The following is a 15,330-nucleotide window of genomic DNA, read 5'->3' on the forward strand; positions in this document are numbered from 1 at the left end:
GTAGTCAATAGATCGACTACTTCAACCACTAGTCAACGTTGTCGGAAAAAATCGACTACTCGAGCGTCCATTAACCATAAATGAATTAAAAATGGCGAACGTCACCAACAGATACCACACGTCAGATGTGTGGAAGTATTTCATCAAGCATGACAAAAATATTGTAATTGGCCAACTCTGCAAGAGGCCGTTCACATATTGCATCTAAAAAAGCGTGGCCGTGCCGCTGTCTCCTACAAGCGCTTGCTCCCATGGCGTCTGTCGTTGCTATGCAACCCAGATGCAACCATGAACTGCGCTCTCTATGATGACGACAAAGAAGTATCAGCAAAGGAGTAATTGATTTCTAGCCCTTGCATTAGCTTTAGTACTAGATATATTTCTTGAGATGAGAAGGAAAAACCCGCCCTGTACAGCTACGATCAGCTGTTCGGCCGAGCTTTAACGGAAAGGCACTGTGAAAGGTTGAGATGTTGTCATCTCGCCGCGGCATCGGCGCGCCTGGAAAAACTAGCGTACCACGTTGCTTTCATTATGTGCGCTCTCGCCGCGCGCCTGCATTTGAAATAACGAACTTGAGCTCAAAAAAGACGCGATATGTGAACGGCCCCTAGAAGTAGACGTCTGAAATGAAAGGCAAGAACGGCTATTTATTTGGCTTTAGACTGTTACATGAAAATTTAAAAATGAAATGTCATAATTATAATGTTTTGAGAGTTTACTTATGTAATTGTTGCATTAGGCTATGAATATTGATAAGATCTAGCTATTTCATGTCTTTTCATTTACAGTAGCATGAACCATGAGTAGTCGAGTAACTATAGTATTGTTTTGATCAAAAATCGACTAGCAGAAATCAGTAGTCGTGCAACCCCTATCGACCAGGAAACTATAAATCACCCCTGAATCATAACCGCGCTAGCTTCTGTGCCTTCAGCAAGTGGTCTGTGTGAATCATTGTCTGAAAAGTGTTTTTGTCTGTCCTTAGTTGCTACTAGGCAGGAGTTTTGTCACATATATTCATTATATATTAAAAAACTATATAAATGGCGAGCTAACAGCAATATAGGAAGTGTATACATCCCTGCACTTGATATCTCATGGGTGGGAATACACACCATCTATGTGTTGTTTGCTTGGAAGTGCAGCATGCCCAGTCAGCTCTCGAGGGGGCTGATTGTGAGCATTGTGAGTGTTTACCATTAAGAACGCTGCGCTCCCGCCGATCGCTCTTCGAGGAGGGTGGTTCGGTGAAGGTGTCGAAGTCCTGGAAAAAAACAGTTTTGTACCATGTGTTTAGTCCCCAAACATCTACACATTCCAATATACATGGGTCTAGACAACACGGTTATGGCGCAATGCCCAGGTCTGAAGAGATGCTTGCGAGCAATCTCCCTCCCGATTTGGCATCGTCCTTTAAAGCACCGGCATTACCCTCCAAGCCACCGAGAAAAACTTCAACTTTGGTGGGTAAAGCTTATTCGGCGGCAGGTCAAGCGTGCCTGCACACAATGTGACGTATTTAAAGACATGAGTGAGAGTGAGAAGGTCAGCACTGACGTGATTCGCGAATTACGTCAGGCAGCAGATTTATCTCTCTGTGCCACCAAGTCAGTGGGCTGTTCTATGGCAGCCCTGGTGGCTACGGAGAGACTTTTGGCTGAGCCTCTCAGGAATGAAAGAAAGAGAAAAGTTGTTCCTTCTGGACGCCCCGCTATCCCCTGCTGGCCTATTCGGTGACTCAGTAAATACTGTCATCGATAGGTTTCAAGAAGAAAAAAGCAGGCGGCAACGTTCCAGAAATTCCTGCCACTCCGTGTTCATGTCTCTGGGACTACTGGGCGGGAGCAGTCCCGGCCATCGACCAGCTCCTCACACCAGGCGCAGCAAAAACAGAATGTCGCGTCTTGCGCTCCCCAACAAAAAGAATGGGATGCAGCGCTCTCAGGCGAAGTCTTCCAAGGGTCCAAGATCTGAGGACCGTTATTGTTGCGAAGAAGGCTTTGTCTAGGGTAGCCCCCACCGAGAGAAAACTGAGTTCACCTCATTATACGGTGCCCCGCTGGCGGCCGAACCACATGCTGACGGCGGACCATCACCGGGCGACCCGATGAAGGAGCCAGGACAGTGTGCACATATCGCCGGGATTATAATCATTCGGTCTATAGTGAACACTACACACTACCGCGTTTTTCAAAGCAGAAGCAGAAGTGAAGTCCCGTCTCTTATCCTGCACAAAACGCACACAGGCACGGAAGATCGCACCGTCCTTTTTCTTATTCGGAAACCTGTGGACTCGGATGTCCTGACAGGCCATAACTGACAATCATTTACCACGACGATGATTAATTGAAATACAATAAGCACCGAAAACACACTGAATCATGACCGCTCCAACTGAATACCAACCTATTCCGCACTGAGCGAATGCAGAGCTGGCGAACGACTCCCTCATGTGACGTCATATGACGCGAAGGTGAAAAAAAAAACGTTTTTTCAACACGGTCAAGGAAACTGTCACGTTTTCTATTAAATTTGTGCCCTTATGTCTTGCAAAACAATTTTTAATCCTGCATTTACTTTTCATTTGGTATTTTCATACAAGGTTATATTAATTTTGAAAAAAGAAAAAAACCTGCAACATGCGCTTTAACATACGCGGTGCAGGGTGGCTGTGAGGGTTTGGGTTGTATATCCTCTTCACCCTCATCAGCCATCTCCTGCTCTGCTCTGGGCTGGTTGTTTTTATACACAGCAGAGCACTAGCCGCTGGATCAGAGGATGTTAGTGACAACACATCCTCATCCTGCAGCTCACTCTCACGAGTCTCTGAAGGGCGTGAGAGATTAACAACTCTCTCAACCTCCTCAGCAAGCTCCCTCTGAAAAACCCCACAATTCCAACCCAGTACTAGCAAGGTGTACCTAATAAAGTGGCTGGTGAGTGTGTAAACTGTATATAGATATATACTTATTATACTTATTTATATTATTTATAAATAAATAAATATAGCCTATTTTGTTCATTTTATTTACTTCCCATATATAGCAGCAATTAAGTAGACATTAATTTCTTTAGATTGCTGTTTATTTGTAGAATGCCTTGAATGCAGTGGTCATCTTTATAGTTTTTGTAATAATTTTGTTCAATTTGCCATGGACCAGCCGTATAAACAAGACCATTAATCTAAATTTTACACAGGGAGGGGATGTTACCTCAGCACTTAATCTTCCTTGTCATTTTACGTTTCCTTTGCCAAGCCAGAAAAGACCAGCAATGACGCACAGAGGATGCAGTGTGGTGATGCTTTGATTTTAAAAAGCGTAACAGCTCCATAGCGTTCATGTTTTGCAAACTCTTAAGCATCTTCATTACAGTTTATAACGTAACATGTTATCATCACAAAGCCACTAAATCGATATTACCCAGTTATAAAAAACTGATGTTCATCCACTTTTTAAGGATGACAGTATCGCAGATCAATCATGTTGTGTTAAGAGACATTATTAAAGTGAAGTATATTAGTGGTGGGGAGTCTTTCTTTGGAAATACCCTCAATTGAGTATCATTATGTTTAATGGGGTAAACTAGAAGTAATAGAAGTGTACAGTCCCTGTGCATTTAAAATCAATGAAGAGGTCAAAAGTTACAGACGGGTTTCCACTCTTTTCATGTAAGGAAAGATTATGGTGTCTTTACTAATGGCTGCTCAATATAATCAACAGTGTGAGCTGCTGTAATTGTGACATGAGGCTGGATGGGGAAGAAATCACCTTTCAGAGCCTTGCTGGGACACAAATTTCCTGTCAGTGGTGGATTTACACTTATTGCAATGCTGTTCTCTCATGTTGTGTGCAGTATAGTGTTAAAATATATGCTTTTTTTCCAGTGGTAGAGTAGAGGAAAAGATTATAAGATGTAAGGGTTTACTAGTTTTTTTTAATAATACCCCACCCCTAAATGAGAGGAACAGAAATTTTCTCTCAAAGGAATGGTTTAATTCTATTAGTATTTATTCACACTCATATTGCTTCAAATCATTCCATATCTTTTAAAATAATATCCTTTTGCACCCTGTTTGTAAGACACCTGTAATAATTAAGGGAGAATATTAATTGAGATGCCAGATAAGAGTTATTATGCTAAATCATTCATTTATGCAATTTGAATATAACCTACGTTTTGTCCTGCAATATTTTAATATTTCTGTAGGTTTTTCCTGTAAATTGTTTTAAAGTGCAGTAAAGCATGTCACCAAAGGGTGACAGGTTGCTCGTTATTTTCATGAATGTTTGACATGGATCCATTTTTTCCATTACAGTTTATGAAAGTCATCAGCCCTGTCATTTTGGCATTTCAGTTTAAAATGAGAGATTGACTTACTATGAACACCCCTAGATGTGGTACCGCTTGTGGTATGACGTAAACAAAACAAACAAACAATTTTTTTTCTGTTGATGAAATATTAAGATTATATGATATTTTATATATTGTAGTATATACAATATAAAAAGTCATCTAAAATAGGGTCATCTAAAATCGTCTGCCCGACATTTTTCACTTTCTTGGAAAATGTATTTACCTCAAAGACTGTTTGAGATGTTTGTACCACAGCTTTGATGTTTAATTAACATCTGCATTTTTACCCATGCTTAATCAATTACCTGCATGACACGTAAGGAATGCCATAGAAAATTGATGGATAATGAGCTCCTCAAGCAAAGTGTTGATGTTTCAGCATCACATTTCCTTTATCCTTAAACGCTATAATTAAAATTAAATATGTTAATTGTTAATGACCCCAGAAGACATTATTTTGGGCAGTTTGTTTGCATTTAACCATGTCTAATTTGGCTGAAGTCATAATATTTAAACAGAACAGAAGGAGTACCAGGTACAAGAGTTAGAATTACTGAGCTATTTTTTTTGTTTGTGAAAATTTCAATTTTAAAATTAATTTTAGTAACAAAACATGTATATACATTATATATAAAAGAACACTATTTTTATTACATAAAATCTTTTTTAAGAGAACATCTCTTTAATTGTCCCTACAATCATGTGTATATTGTTTGTGTTATGTTCTATTATCCTTTATACATCTGAAAGAGTCCACTTTTATTTGTTTTCAAATTCAGCATATGGGCACCTTTGGTCCTGTGAACCTTGAAGAACTGAAGTCCCTTTAAATCACACTGGTCACTCTAGTTTATTACATTTATCTTAAAATGCTCAACTGTGGATATAAATCCATCCACCCACCGATCCATCCCCAGAATGTGTTTAATTAAATGCAGAGGGACAGTGTGGCTCCCCCAGCCTTTGGAAGGTCAGTATCCCCCTGTGCTGACCATTTGGGCTTAGTGGTCGATGCTCTGTTAAATCACACTGGTTACTAGTATTCAATTTGTCTTTAAATAATGCACAACTCTGGATGTAAATGCAGTCTATCCATCCATCCATCTAGCCATCCCATCTATCCCATCCACACAATCCCACCTCATATATCCCAGAAAGTGTTTAATTAAATTCAGAGGGACAGTGTGGCTCCACTAGGTGTGAGGGACAGTGTGGCTCCATAAAACGAGGTGTGTTCAGGCGCATTGTTGGCGCATTGCTATTTTGAGGCAACTGAGATAGACTGTGCCATTGACCAACTTAAACCTGGTCTAAAGTCAATGACGCAATATTGTTTTTGTTATTTAAGCGCGTTAGTAATGTTCGCCTATAGGCGGGTCCACAACGCACATGCACTTTGTCCCGTAGATGGTCTGCTCGTGGTCACACATGAAGCATTCAGTTTTTCCGCCATGTAAATAGCAAATCCATGGCGCGAGCACAACTAGCTTTTAAAGGGAATGGGAGATGAGACTGATTGGTTTATTGCACATTACACCCAAAACACACCCATTACTCATTAAGAGAATAGGGACAACCCTTTTAGACCATGTGCCGGGCGCGCAGGCCATTTTTATCATCGTTAAACCAGCAAAAGTGGATTCGGACTAAGTTCACTTATGCCGTGCACTTAGACCATTCGCTTAGATATTAAAAGTAGGGCCCTTAATCTTAACTGTCACTTTTGATCAATTGAATGCATCCTTGCTGAAAATAAGTAGTGATTTCTTGAAAAACTATTTAAAAACAATCTCACTGACCCCAGACTCTTGAACAATAGTGTATATGTACACAGCGTTTGAATACGAATACAAATGAGATCTCCCTGACAGTGAATGATGAAGGCGGATTGAGAAAGGCGGAAGGTTGTTTGAGATGTTAAGTGTGAGGCATCGGGAGACAGGAAACGCCACGAAAGGCACATGCTTCATTTCCTCCACGACTTTTGTAGTTGTCAACCAGTGTCAAGATGATTGACAGGGGTTGCTGAGTAGGTTAACGTGATTCTTAAAAAAGAACAAACCCAAATATGTATTATGCAACTTCCCCTGAGTGGAGGCACATTTACCCTGTAAAATGGTTCTTAGCAATTAGAATTTTCTATTGTGGTCTTTGCTGTGCCATCAGTGTGCCATTACTCTGTCACACATGTGAACACCTATGCCACAGCAAATGACTTTGCTTGCAATGACAAGCAGTGTGTGTTTCATTGAGTAACCCTTTACTTCCTGTTTTTTCTTCTAGGGGACAATAATGGTTGGCCACATCTCTTTGATAACTATTTTGGCATCCCCAGTAATAACCTTGGGACTAAGTCAAATGCCTGCTGTGAGTATTCTCTCATTTTTATATTTCAGAGGTTTAATCTCTGCAACAGTTCAGAGAATTTGAACATTGCAGAGAATTTGTAGAGAATGTTTCTTTTAGAAATACTTATTGCATGTACAATCTGGTTTAACACATTAGGCAGCTGTTTTTTGTTCTTCCACATGCTAAAACAACAGTGAGAGATGGACTGTTAAAATAAATACACACACTTTTCAAAACAAAATTCAGTCTGACATGTATATTGCCATTTAGATTATTAAAATAAGCATGCTAAAGGTGTTTAAGAGAGTCCCTCGAGTGCACGTGTAGCCATTTTGTTGTAAAAAAAGATTGAGATATGTTTTTGATTTAAGGTTTGGGGGTCTTTTGAAAAGAAATTACTACTTTTATTCAGCAAGAATTCTTTGAATTTATCAAAAGTGACAGTGAAGAGTTTTACATTGTTACACAAATATCTATAAAAAACAAAAAGCGTTTTTTTTTTTTATCAGAAATTAGTTATTTTAAATTGTAGTTATATTTCACAGTATTGCTGTTTTACTCTGTTTTTGATCAAATAAATGCATAGAAAGGATTAAGCATTTAAAAAAATCTTACTGACCCCAAACTTTTTAAGTAAAAATGTCATGACATGTAGTCAAGGATGTTGTCCCATACTCAGAATTTGTGCTCTGCATTTCACCCATCCAAGTGCACACTTGGATAGGAAAACACACTGAATCATGCCAAAAAATTGCAAAAAATTGTTTTGCAAGACATAAAGCAGTGAGTTTTGAACACATACTATTTTTGCTGCGGTGCCCGAGAGTGTTTTGGGGGTTAGGTGCCTTGAGAGTGGAACCTGTTCATTCATTCCACCAACCTTCATTTCCTGCCAGGACTGAGACTCGAACCTGCGACCCTCAGGTTACAAGTCCAACTCTCTAACTATTAGGCCACAACTGCCCCAATAGGCACTGCTGGGATTTTGAACGGTAGTGTATAGTATATACCAATCATAACTGTTATTTTATTCTAATGTACGATGGAGAAAATTGCTTAATTGTATTCATAAGCTGTAACTGGTTAGTTAGAGCAGAGCTTTATTAGTCTATAGTTTGCAAGAGCTGTAAAATATTTTTTTTCTAGCAAATCCAAACACTTGAACACCAGATTTAATAAACAGCCAATTGTCTTGAAATGAAAGGGTATAATGAATACATGTGGATTCATAATATTATAGCTGGAATGCTTGCATGCTCACTGAATTGGCTCAAATTGTATGATTCAAAACAAACAACCTACAGTTGATTTTCATGCTAACTGTTAAATAAATCTTAAATTGAACACTTCTTTCTTCTTTTAGGAGTCGATTCATGTCCCACTTTGATATTCTGTTATCTGACTGACTTGCTGTCAAGCAACATTTTCCTGTCAGATACTGTCAGTTCAGCTGTATTTACTTCAGAGCAAACAAAACCACCTGATCATTCCCAAACATCACATTATGAATCCCTGTTGTGCCTTTATGTGATTACAGCCTTTCCAGTCATCAATATTTACTCTGTTTGGAGATTTTAAGGCTTGATGCTTGGAGTCATTTGTAATGCTTTGTTGATGCCAAAACATGATTGGACAGAAAGATTAACAGCTTAGAATGGACAGCCGCGGCCTGTATATTGCTGGGATATCACTCACTTTTCTCCTATGTGCAAAAGAAAGTGTTCTCTTATTGAAGAAAAATGTTAAAATGCATTTTTTTTATGAGTTATAAAAGGCGGTTTGATTGTTTCAAAGTTTTATTACTCTGAGACTTGGGCAGGAAATGAAAGAAGATTAGGACAACCTCTCATAACTCTTAGACAGCTAATATCTTGAGGCTCATAGGTTTATGGTTGGAGGTGATAGGCAGTATTGATCACAGATGCATGTTCAAATGGAGCTTGGGTGTCTAAAAAATCTGTGATATTGCAATGTCACTGCAAAGCTCAAATAAACAAACATGACACTGGACAATACAATATGTGTCCAGCCATTTTTGCAGTGACTTTTAACCAGCTAGTCTCAAGTTGATTTTTAGATGACATATGTCAGTTCCTCTCAAGTTCACACAGACAAAGGAACCACAGGTGGAGACATTATCATCACATTATGGACCTGATGGACATGTTCACTCACATTCAACAACCAGAAAGTGTCAAAGCACTGATTTTGTCTTAATTAGGAACCATATGTGTATTCTTGTATGATTTAATCATTTTTGGTTACACTTTATTTTAAGGTGTCCATATTACAGTGTAATTATACATTTATACTGAGTAATAAAAATTAACTACATAGAGTTAGGGTTGGGATTATGGAGTGGTTTAGGTTTAGTTGCATGTAATTATGCACAAAAGTAATTATTATAGTAACTACATTTAAAGTATGTAACAAGGACACTGTAAAATAAAGTGTTACCTTTTTTTTAGTGTTGCTTTAAAAGTGTGCCTATGCTATTGTTCTTTTAAATAATTGTAATTTTCCTATTTAAATGTTTTGCAATATAATCAATGGAAGTTATTTAGAAGTTTAAGCATTTCTGGTTTCACCATGAACGTATATGGAAGCCCATTTCTGCCACATAAGAAAAATATCATCCCTCAGTACATTATAATTATGACATAAAAAGTGGAAATAAAGTCATAATTATAAGCTTTAAAAGTCAAAATTATGACAAACTAAGTCATAAAGAGATTATGATGTGAAATAATAAGATTCACACTTTAGATTGGGGTACACATAATTTACTATTAACTATGAGTTTTTCCTCGAACTCCTTACTACTGCTGAGGTAGGGTTAAGGGATCTAGAATATGGTCATGCAGAATAAGACATTAATATGTGCTTTATAAGTACTAATAAACAGCCAATATGCAAGTTATATACATGCTAATACGCAAAGTTATTTGTGAATATTTGTACCTAATCTAAAGTGTTACCAATTATAGTAATTATGACTTTTATCTCATAATAATGACTTAGTATGTGGTAATTTCAACTTTTTATCTCATGATTATGACTTATTGTATCATAATTTGGACCTTTTTATGTCATAATTATGATTTTCCAAACTAATATTTACTAAGTCACTAATATTGTCCTCCAAGGAACTTAGGTAATTTACATAGTAAAACGGCTTAAGCAGTTTCAATTATATCAGATGTGATGGAAACATTCTCTACATGCACCCCAGCACATGGACCATTGTTAAGTAATGAACTACAAGCAGAACCAAGCAACCCGCACTAAAATGGCCTGAATAACCAATTAAAATCCAGCCCATGTTGGTAGTGATGACTCTGCTGTATTCGTCCCCTCATTACCAGCAAATTTAGCATCCCTTCCTCATTACCGTCCCTTCTCCCCCTTTCTCTCCAAATTAGTCACTGTTGGCCATCCTGGTGTATGTCAGAATTTGATTTCTTTTTCTCACTGTCGCCTCCCTGCATCTTTTGTTCTGTCTTTGTGCTTTTACTTCCTTCTCCAATGTTCAACACTGATAAGACTCTATTGGAACAATGTGTTAGGGCCACAGATGGCCTGGCGAGGCATTTCCATTCCCTGGATTTCAGGGCGACCGTTTGCTCTGTTGAACCGCGATTAAGACTTTGTGTGTCCCGTGTGCTTAATTCTGTCTGGCTGACTGTATTGAACTGTCCAACTGCTGACACCATCAGATTACACGTTTGTTTTCAGTCTTCACATAAAATAGACCTTTATTACTTGACGTCCTTTATTTTAAACTATCTTTAACCAGTGTAAAAAGTGATCCGTTGACTTAACTTAAAAAAGTGAGGAAACCCGTAGCCAAAAAATTAAGTAAACCATGGGTAATTGAAAAAATTAAGTTATGTGAACTTGACAATTCTACATAATTATTTTTTTTAATTACATACAAAGTTTATTTACTTAATAATTTAGAGGCAACAGGTTTCCTCACTTTTTTTTAAGTTAAGTCAACTGATCACTTTTTACTGTGTATGATGAAAAACTTAAAGGTGAAGTGTGTAATTTCTTTGGCACTAAATCAAATTACTGTACATAAAAATGATAAAGTCATTTGTTAAAATTAATTCTTTTACTAATGAAAAAATTCATATACACAAATGTAAATTTTCCTGCGAACCCCCCTGCTTATATCCTTAAAAAAATAAATGGAACATTATTTTGAGTACAATTTTCTAACAAATTTTCAAGTTCTAACTAACTAAAGGCAATTAAAATTCAGGGATTTTGCCATTTCTTTCTTTTTCATTTCTTTTCTTTCCCCAATATTGTACAAATGTTTATTATATTTCAGTTGTTCACAAGTATTTAGTATAACGCTATATAAATGCCTCATTCATTCATTCATTCATTTATTCATCACCAAACCAATGGCTTACTTAAAGGGATAGTTCACCCAAAAATGAAAATTCTGTCATCATTTACTCACCCTCAAGTTGTTTCAAACCTGTAAGAATTTCTTTTTTCTGCTGAACACAAAAGAAGATATTTTGAAAAATTTCTGTAACCAAACAGTTGATGGACCCCATTGACTTCCATGGTAGGAAAAAAAAAAAAAACTATGGAAGTCAATGGGGTCCATCAACTGTTTGGTTATAGACATTTTTCAAAATATCTTCTTTTGTGTTCAGCAGAAAAAAGAAATTCTTACAGGTTTGAAACAACTTGAGGGTGAGTAAATGATTACAGAATTTTCATTTTTGGGTGAACTATCCCTTTAAGCTGCGATTTTAACATTGAATTATACATTTGACCTTTAAAGATAAAATTTCTCTTAATTAATCTAATTGGGGATTCTTCGATATTTATCCTTAACACTAGCTGACACAGACCAATAATTTAGTGCTTATTAGTTCAGCATGACGATTCACATATTATGTATTACTACTTAAATGGCAGATCAAGCTGTAATGCTTTTAAATGCTAAGTGGTGTATCTAAAATGCTCTCTCTTTCTCTCTCCCTTTCTGTCACGCAGTGCTTGGGACCGTCCCAGCTGAGTGCCAGTGCAGGGACCTGGAGCTGGACTGTGACGGTGCACACTTTAAAGATGTCCCCACAGTATCCATTAATGTCACCATGATGTGAGTTTCATGCCCTATGCGTGGAGCGTGGCTGCAATTTGTTGAGTTTGTGTGACTTTTTGGATGTGCATGAGATGCCAAAGCCCTGTGGCTTCACAGAAGCTGACACTACTTTACACTACATGGTGAAAATGTAGGGGACTGAATAAAGATTTGTCTCAAAATAGTACTTTATAAAACAAGAGATAATTGCATCAAAGACTAGTGTGATGTATTTGATTTGAGTGCATGAAAACTGAGATAATTGCATTATAGGCCAATATTATTCTTCACACACAACATAACTGTGAAGCTTGGTTCTCATTTTTCGCTCAGTGCCTCGTTAAAATCTGTATTATTCACATAATAACTGGCTGATATAAAGCTGTATAGCAGTTTAATATGTGGATCTGAAATGCATATTTATGTATCAGTTGAAGCTGCTTCTTAATTAAGGACCAATTTCCTGTATTGCGGCTGTTTGATTTTCTGCTGTTCATTAGTATGCCATTGCCAAACAGTGAAATTCACATCTACCTTTCAGTAATGCAGAGAATGTGGCAAGGTGTAACGTCACTCTCTGATTTCAAGTAGACATTCCCTTCTCTCTAAGGTCTCATGAAAATCATTGCTTTAAAACAGCATCTCTTTATTAGGTGAAACATCTATAGGTTTTTTATAAAGTCAGACATTGCCATTCAATCCTGTTTTTATTACACACACACACACACACACACACACACACACACACACACACACACACACACACACACACACACACACACACACGAGGACTAAGTGTATATATATATATATATATATATATACTGTATATATATAGCCAATGATGTAGTGGTGCCTGGAGAAGTGGGTATACTCTTAATTTATGTCCCCAATATTTTTTTAAGCATCCCATCAAAGGATGAACGCTCTGTGTTATAAGCAGTGACATGTAAGACTAGTCTTGCATATTAGTTCTCCCCAAAATGGGCCAGTAGTATTTGCACATTATCACTTAACTTTTGCTGCTTGACTTCACGGAGAAAGAATCATTATGAAATTAATATTAGCCACAGAAAAGGTTGCAATTAAAAAAATTGCAGTTTTTGCAATTAATACTGGCCCACTACGGAAGAGGATTAGGGCCAGGCAATAATAAAAAAAATAAAACCATCTCGAGATTAAAGTCATTATAATGCGAGATTAAACTCGTTAAATTTCGAGAAAAAAAGTCGAAACACAATCTTGAGAATAAACTCATTAAATATTGAGAATAAAGTCGTTGTGTTTCGAGAAAAAACTCGTTAAATTTCGAGAAAAAAAGTCGAAATACAATCTTGAGAATAAACTCATTAAATATTGAGAATAAAGTCGTTGTGTTTCGAGAAAAAACTCGTTAAATTTCCAGAAAAAAGTCGAAATACAATCTTGAGAATAAACTCATTACATTTCGAGAATAAAGTCGTTGTGTTTCGAGAAAAAACTCGTTAAATTTCGAGAAAAAAGTCGAAGAATTGTGAGAATAAACTCGTTAAATGTCGAGAATAAAGTCGTTGTGTTTCGAGAAAAAAAGTCGAAATGAAATGTAACGTTAGAGAATAACGCATTTGATCAGTGTTCATTGCATAACCTGATAGAGGACATGACAGAGTTAGATCACTTAGACAATCTATATTTTTGACTTTCTTTCAGTAACAAAGAATAGAACATTAGGTCTAGGTCGGCTAGGTGTTTTTAGAAGAAAAAATCAGTCCAATTTGCGCGATGTACTCGCTTTTGTCCAACATGAAATTCATGGAGGTTTCGTGGTTTCCCAGGATACCATAAGACGCATTATTAAACTTGTTGATCCTCAAGGTGTGGAATTTCGACGAAGGAGACGCTTGAGAAGACGCCACTTGCGCTGGCCCAAATACACTCTGGCATATGGAAAGATATGATAAACTAAAACCGTACAGCATTGCCATTAATGGCTGTATAGATGGTTACAGTCGTTACATTCTGTGGATGGAGGCGTACACAAACAACAACGATTAATAATGTGTCTTATGGTATCCTGGGAAACCACGAAACCTCGATGAGGTTGATATCAGTAGGCTATGCAATGAACACTGATCGAATGCGTTATTCTCTACATTTCATTTCGACTTTTTTTCTCGAAACACAACGACTTTATTCTCGAAATTCAATGAGTTTATTCTCAAGATTGTATTTCGACTTTTTTTCTCGAAATTTAACGAGTTTTTTCTCGCAACACAACGACTTTATTCTCGATATTTAATGAGTTTATTCTCAAGATTTTATTTCGACTTTTTTTCTCGAAATTTAACGAGTTTTTTTCTCGCAACACAACGACTTTATTCTCGATGTTTAATGAGTTTATTCTCGAGATTGTATTTCGACTTTTTTTCTCGAAATTTAACGAGTTTTTTCTCGCAACACGACGACTTTATTCTCGATATTTAATGAGTTTATTCTCAAGATTTTATTTCGACTTTTTTTCTCGAAATTTAACGAGTTTAATCTCGCATTATAATTACTTTAATCTCGAGATGGTTTTATTTTTTTATTATTGCCTGGCCCTAATCCTCCTCCGTAGGTATATGCTCTATTACTCCCAGTCGGATTTAACGCACCCTTACATATGGCTGAGAAATGCAGAATTTCTTCATTCATTTCTAACACAGCTTGGTGCGAGCAATGCCATACACACAGGGTGCTTAAGGAAGCGTTGCGTCATTTAAAGAATAACGAATAAGTAACTGGATTCAGCCTCGTATGCAATGAACTCTGATCGAATGCGTTATTCTCTACATTTCATTTCGACTTTTTTTCTCGAAACACAACGACTTTATTCTCGAAATTTAATGAGTTTATTCTCACGATTATTTCGACTTTTTTCTCGAAATTTAACGAGTTTTTTTCTCGAAACACAACGACTTTATTCTCGAAATTTAATGAGTTTATTCTCAAGATTGTATTACGAGTTTTTTTCTCGAAATTTAACGAGTTTTTTCTAGAAACACAGCGACTTTATTCTCGAAATGTAATGAGTTTATTCTCAAGATTGTATTTCGACTTTTTTCTCGAAATTTAACGAGTTTTTTCTCGAAACACAACGACTTTATTCTCGATATTTAATGAGTTTATTCTCAAGATTGTATTTTGACTTTTTTTCTCGAAATTTAACGAGTTTAATCTCGCATTATAATGACTTTAATCTCGAGATGGTTTTATTTTTTTATTATTGCTTGGCCCTAATACTCTTCCGTAGGCCCACAGACTATAGGAAGAGACAACTAAATAATTATGAATTTTGAGTGACTATTCCTTAGTCCATCCACACGTGAAAATTTGACAACTATTCTCTCACCTTGCAAGTAGTCTGTGCCAGTAGTTTCTTTTGTGCACTATCTCTTAGAACAACTGGCTATCGTTAGCTGAGCTGCTGGCTAACTGCACCGATGTAGCGTTGCTAGGTCGTCTGTTATTCTGAAAAAAAATTTTTGTTTGAG

General features: G+C 37.0%; 1 protein-coding gene across 1 annotated transcript in view; it reads left to right on the top strand.

Annotated features, from left to right (window-relative positions):
- rxfp1 (relaxin family peptide receptor 1) overlaps window positions 1-15,330 on the top strand; it is a 60,094-nt gene that overhangs the window by 22,096 nt on the left and 22,668 nt on the right. The window contains exons 3-4 of the mRNA XM_081382498.1: window positions 6,643-6,726; window positions 11,731-11,836. Coding sequence (XP_081238624.1) covers window positions 6,643-6,726; window positions 11,731-11,836 — 190 coding nt within the window. The remainder of the gene's footprint in view (window positions 1-6,642; window positions 6,727-11,730; window positions 11,837-15,330) is intronic.

The sequence above is a fragment of the Scardinius erythrophthalmus genome, assembly GCF_964197995.2.
Source record: "Scardinius erythrophthalmus genome assembly, chromosome: 13".
Classification (NCBI taxonomy): Eukaryota; Metazoa; Chordata; class Actinopteri; order Cypriniformes; family Leuciscidae; genus Scardinius; species Scardinius erythrophthalmus.